Source organism: Galeopterus variegatus, unplaced genomic scaffold (assembly GCF_000696425.1).
Source record: "Galeopterus variegatus unplaced genomic scaffold, G_variegatus-3.0.2 Scaffold46, whole genome shotgun sequence".
NCBI classification, from domain to species: Eukaryota; Metazoa; Chordata; class Mammalia; order Dermoptera; family Cynocephalidae; genus Galeopterus; species Galeopterus variegatus.
Window position 1 is genome coordinate 384,963 of NW_007726157.1, and position 6,674 is coordinate 391,636.

General features: G+C 39.1%; 1 protein-coding gene across 2 annotated transcripts in view; it reads left to right on the forward strand.

The window, feature by feature from the left end:
- ANKIB1 (ankyrin repeat and IBR domain containing 1) overlaps window positions 1-6,674 on the forward strand; it is a 139,158-nt gene that overhangs the window by 91,609 nt on the left and 40,875 nt on the right. For both annotated transcript variants that reach the window (XM_008572215.1, XM_008572223.1), the window contains exon 8: window positions 5,925-6,069. In XM_008572215.1, coding sequence (XP_008570437.1) covers window positions 5,925-6,069 — 145 coding nt within the window. The remainder of the gene's footprint in view (window positions 1-5,924; window positions 6,070-6,674) is intronic.

The following is a 6,674-nucleotide window of genomic DNA, read 5'->3' on the forward strand; positions in this document are numbered from 1 at the left end:
CGGGCGGGCCATTGCCCCCCAAGCGGGGCTGGGCTGGGGGTCACTCACAAAGCTCCCAGAGCTGAGCCGGTCCCGCGCCTTCCTCTCCGTCTCTGCGTCGCCTCTGCCGTCTTTCCTGGCCTTTGTTGCCTTGGGCTGCTCGGTATCCCGGCGCGGTTGGGGTGCTCTCAGGAGTCTTCTTTTGCATCGGCCCTAACACCTCGAGACTGTAGTTGCTTTTTTTCATTGTAGATTAGTTGATCAGTGATTTATTTGTTTTTTGTTGCTCTTGGAAATGCAAATAGTACTCTGGCAGCACAGCGCACACTTCTCAGGCTCGCTCTGTCCTCTGGCACGCCTGCTCCAGACCCATCGCCATCTTGAAAGCCTATCAGAGACTGATTCTATCTTCAGTGAGATCTTCTCAGTTCTGCCTTTTAATTCCCCAGAGATAATTTAATATGCGCTGATGTATTCAGAATACATAAAATTCAAAACATCATAATATAGTAACATGTCTAAGCAAACTGTGCTCTTTGGCAGGGACTAGAAGTATTAAAATAAACTGTATCGAGCTTTCCAGGCAAAGCTAAAAAGAAGAGATTCCTGTTAGCAATTCTGTAACTTTTAGACTCAAGACCCCTTTACACTCTTAAAAATTGTTGAGGACTTTAAAGAACTTTTATTTATCTTTTTTCATGACCGGCAACGGGATCGCAACCCTCGGTGTCACGCCCTCACCGCGCTCAACCAGTGAGCGGACCGGTCTCTATATGGGATCCGAACCCTCGGCAGGAGCTCTGCCGCGCTCCCAAGCGCCGCACTCTACCAAGTGCGCCACCAGGCCGGCCCAAGAACTTTTATTTGTATGGGTTATATCTATCCATATGTACTGTATTAAAAATTAACACTGAAAAAAATTTAGTATTCATTAAAAATAATAAACCCATTATATCTTAACATAGTAACATTTACTGTGAACAATAACTATTTCAAAAAAAATTTAGTGACAAGAGTGCTATTGTTTTACATTTTCGCACATCTCTTTAATATCTAGCTTAATGGAAGACAGTTGTATTTTCATGTCAGCTTCTGCATTCAGTCTGTTAAACAATAAATTGTTTTGGTTGACATATATAAAGAAAATCTGGCCTCACAAAATGTGTAGATGGAAATGAGGGAAGTATATTAATAGCCTGTTCAGATAATTGTGGATACTCTGATAAACATCACTACTCAACAATTGATAGTTTTTTTTTTGTTTTTTTTTTTTTTTTAAAGATGACCGGTAAGGGGATCTCAACCCTTGGCCTGGTGTTGTCAGCACCACGCTCAGCCAGTGAGCAAACCGGCCATCCCTATATAGGATCCGAACCTGGGGCCTTGGTATTATCAGCACCGCACTCTACCGAGTGAGCCACAGGCCGGCCCAACAATTGATAGTTTTTTAACGGCTAGTTGCAGTATATAATCTGACATATCGATGGACTTTTTGTATTCTGTTACATTAAAAAACATTGGTCTAGCACTTTGAATAGATCTTTTACCCATATATGGTTTTATAATATCATTCACTGATAATTTGGGAAATATTGGTTCCCTGAGTTCTGCAGATCTTCCAATGTTGACATATTTCCCTACAGGTAAATATAGTGAAAAATCACATTAGTTAATCTCACCACCAGTCTCATCAGAAAAGTCTCTGTGTATTGGGAAGCCGTTAAGGTCGTGATAACAGATAAAATTTTTTCAAAATTCTAATTTTTACTTGAAGGCTTGAATTTTTTTATTGACAACAAATACTGTCAGGTTTTTTTGTTGTTGTTGAAGCAACAGGCTCATTTAATTCATTTCAAAATAATGTCTGCCATATACCCGTATCTGAATAATCATTGTAGTCATTTTTTTAAGTGAAAATAGTGTTTAATGAAAAAAGCAGGTATGTCTGTTAGCAACTTTGAACAATCCCCTAAGAGCTTTTCCTTGAGACAACAATCATGTTTTGGTGTGCAGCAGAAGTTAATTATGCTTACTTCCCATTTCTATGCACACAATACCCAAAAGATGTGTGCTGAAGGGTCAAGATTTAACAAAATTAATCATTCTTATTACTCCATCAAGAACATTTTTAAATGGAACTTTTTTTTTTTAACTGCAAGTGTGGGGCAGTGATGAATGCAGAGACTACTTACTAGTCCTGTTTTAGTGCCCACTGCTACGATTTGTGCTAAGACACCAGGCAGTTTTAACCAAAAAGCAAATAGTCTTCATACCATTAGGAAAATAGTTTTAATTGCATAACCCCCCTGATAGGTGTCAGAAACCCCCACAGCTCTACAGATCATATTTTGAGAACTTTACTCTACAGCGTTTCAAGAGTGCCTCATCCATCCTTACTTCTTCCAAAATGTTTTGCCGGACATCCAGAGTCATAAAAAAAAAAAAATGTAACTGGGAACTGAGGTGCTGAATGCCCTTCTCTTGGATGTATCAGAGTTTTGTGGAAACAGTGTGGTTTTTAAATCATATTGAAAGTAGAATGGAATATTTTAAACATGTTGAATTTAAATTGCCTATGGGACATTTAAATGAGAATACCCTGTGTATAATCAAGATATATAGCTAAAGAGGGAGATCTGGGGGGCCGGCCCGGTGGCGCACTGGATAGTGCGCCGCTTGGGAAGCGCGGCGGCGCTCCCGCCCGAGGGTTCGGATCACACGCACCCAAAAAAAGCTAGTAGGGAAACTTGCCAGAATTTGAACCCAGATCTGCCAAAACTCCAAAGTCAGACCATAATTGTGTCTCCCAGTGTGTAAATATCTATCAAATACTTTGTGCACATGTGTGAACATGCCAAACTTTGAATGATTTAAGTATAACCTGTATTTTAATACTTAGGACAGCATCATAAAATTAATTTCTAAATGAATATTGAAATTTATCCAGTTTCTATGTTTAGCAATTGGTGTTAATTTACCTCTCATAAGTGCTAGAAAGGTTCTACAATACCTCCTCCAGCCCTTTTATACTATTCAAGCTTTTTATTAGCCCTAATGTTGATTGCCTTCCCAGGGCATCTACTAGTTTGAGTATAATTTGTCTAATTAAATTTAAAGAAGAGATGTTTCAGGGAGCACCATTTCATCATTTCCTCTTAAACTCTATGCTGTGGACTTTAATGAGGACCTAAACCCGGAGATCTGGGCTTTTTTTTTTTTGTATTTTTTGTGACCGTTAAGGCGATCGCAACCCTTGGCTACCATGCTCAGCCAGTGAGCACACCCGCCATCCCTATATAGGATCCAAACCCGCGGTGGGAGCGTCGCTGCGCTCCCAGCACTGCACTCTCCCAAGTGCGCCATGGGCCGGCCCTGGGCTTTAAATTTCAGTCATTAGCGTATAGTTTAAGTTACGGGTGTTTAGATCACCCAAGGAGATTTATGGAACGGGAAGGGAAGAATTTTAGGTGTAAACTCCATACGAGGAATTCAAGAGTGAAAAAGGCAGCAGTAGAAAAATGGACAAAGAACTACCAGAAATAAAAATGCCAAGAAAAAAATTAATTCCTGGAAGCCAGAGAAAATTTGAAAGAAAGAACTGTCCAGCAGTGTCTGATGCTCCAGAGAAGTCAAGGAAGATAAAAACTGAAAAATCTTGAATAAATTGTGCTAATGAGTAGTCATTGTGGCTCAACAGAGCCAGCCATTGAATGAAGAAGCGATAGAAGCCACAGTGCTACAAGTTGAGAAGTGAATGGGATGGACTTGAGGAAGGAATGATAAATTATCATAATCTATTTTTGTCAAGAAACTTTGATGTGAAAGGAAAGAAAAGTGGAAGTAAAGAGGGTCATTTAGTAAAAGAGTCATTTGGTTAGAAAGGGTTTTCAGGGTGGGAAAAACTTTAGCATGTTTATTGTGCCCAAGTAAGAGCCATTAGAGTGTGAGAGAGAGAAAAGATAGGCTAATGGATGGTGTGATTCCCAGAGCTGGCCAGAGGATTTGAGGATTAGCCTGGGAGTAAAAGAGGAAGCCCTCTTTCAGTGAATTGGGTGGGAAGAAAGCAAAAATAGCTAAAGATACCACTAGGTTTGGAGTGTGGTAGAGAGGACTTTGAGAGAGGGCTTAAAGGGCCACAAAAAATGATTACGTTGTATAATGTTGAATATACTAATTATCCTGATTTGAGCATCATGTATTACACACAGGTATTGATATTCTTTTAAAGGGCCACAAAAAATGATTACGTTGTATAATGTTGAATATACTAATTATCCTGGTTTGAGCATCACGTATTACACACAGGTATTGATATTCAACACAGTACCCCACGATTAGGTTTCAGTTTTTTTAAAAAAAGAGAGAGGGGGCTGCCCAATGGGGATTCTGTTTTCTATGAAGTGCCATGATTGAGGATGTGGAGGAAGGAGGATGTGGAGCAAAGGGAGCAGGTCTAAGTGTAATGGAATTAAGAGACTAAGAGAACTAAAGGATAAGGGTTTTACAGGCAATGGAATAATCAAACTATTGATGGTGATGACTAAAGAGTTGTGATTTAATTGCCGGACTTTCTATTTATTTTCTCTAGGTTTAAGTGTTAAATCTATACTTCAAAAATTTGTGTCTTGGGCCGGCCCGGTGGCTCACTTGGTAGAGTGCGGCGGCACTCCCACCGAGGGTTCGGATCCCATATAGAGACCGGTCCGCTCACTGGTTGAGCACGGTGCGGGCACGACACTGAGGGTTGCGATCCTGTTGCTGGTCGCAGTACGGGCACAATACTGAGGGTTGCGATCCCGTTACCGGTCACGAAAAAAGACAAAAAGGAAAAAAGAAAAAATTGTGTCTTGCTTTTCCACAGGCAATATTAGATAGTAATAACGATAATAATCCTTGCTACAGTTTATGAATTCTTACTCTATGCAAGACACCATGCAGATATTTTATACATGTGAGAGTACTACAAAAAGTTCATGGAAAAGTAGAATTAAAAGATAATGTGAATTCCTTCCATGAACGTTTTGAAGACCCTTTGTATTATATAAACTGTATAATAACCCTGGAAAGTGTGTATTATGAGTATTATCTCCATTTTAAATATGGTAAAATTGAGGCTCAGAACAGTTAAGTAAATTTCTTAAGATTGTATAGCTTATTGGTGATAACCTGGAATTTTCTAACTCAAAATCCTGCTCTTAACCACTTAATTCACCATGGGCTATTCTCCTGCCACTTTATGGGATGCTCTTTCCTTACTATCTCATTTAGTGTGCCTAGAGAGGGACATAAAACACATTTTAATCCTCATCTAAATGAAATATAAGGAGAAAACATTTTCTTCAAAAAGGCATGGTATAGGCCGGCCCGTGGCTCACTTGGTAGAGTGCGGTGCTGATAACACCAAGGCCATGGGTTTGGGTCCTATATAGGGATGGCCGGTTTGCTCATTGGCTGAGCGTGGTGCTGACAACACCAAGCCAAGGGTTGATATGCCCTTACTGGTCATCTTTAAAAAAAAAAAAAAGGCATGGTATATATTCCAGTGCCACCCCGAGATATCTTGAAGTATCTATGGTTAATTTCTGTGCCATTGCTCCCTTTTATTTAAAGGTGTAGAATATTGAGAATTGAATATAATCTTTCTAAGCCACTCACTTCTGAATTTTTAACTAAAAGTATGCTTCAAAGTTTTAGAGAGGATAAAGCAAAATAAAAATGTAAAAATATATAAAGCATACAATATACTGTATATATGTCTCTATATATCCATGTATGTATCAAATGAATGGCTGGGCAGATAATAAGTATTACAATTGATATTCCACACGTTGTTGGTGTTATTTTAATTATACTCTAACAGAAAATTCAGCATAAGGAAAAAATTCTTAGAATATACAAATAACTTATATCCTTGCCTCTTTTCTGTCAATTATTCATTTTAATAGGTTTTTGAATCTGAAAATTCAAGAAGGTGAAGCTCACAACATTTTCTGCCCTGCATATGATTGCTTCCAACTTGTACCTGTGGATATCATAGAAAGTGTAGTTTCTAAGGAGATGGACAAACGATACCTACAGTTTGATATTAAGGTTTGCTGTCAATTATCTGTCTGATTTCCATAATTTTAATTTTATTAAGCCTATATATCAGATGTTCTTTAATTCTTTTTGGGGGGGTGGCTGAACTGCATGGGACCTGAACCCTTGACCTTGGTGTTATAACACTGCACCCTAACCAACTGAGCTAACTGGCCAGCACCTTTTTTATTTTTTTAGAATTCATAAAATAATGGGCTCTAACTTTTGTTTCTCAGAAAACTTTCATAAAGGAGTGGTGGCATTAATTAAAGTTTTAAGCTAAAGCATTATTTTATAAGAGCGAAAGGCTAATTTAGTAGTTTACCAAAAAAATAAAACTATTGCTCAGAACTGTTTGCTAATTTGCCTGTTGCACTTTTATAACCGATTGATCAAGATAATGTTCAAAGTAGATAGTACCTACTTTAGGTTTTCCAAAAGACGTTATATTTCATACGACTTTTTTTGTCTTTTTAAAAATTTATTTATTTATTTTTAGATTCTAAGATGTTGCGGGGGGGGGCGGTGGCTGAAGGTGGGGGTGGGAGGATGAGGCTGGCCTGGTTGCGGAGGGCAGGTGGACATGGCTGAGACCCCAGATCCCCCCCCCCCCCCCC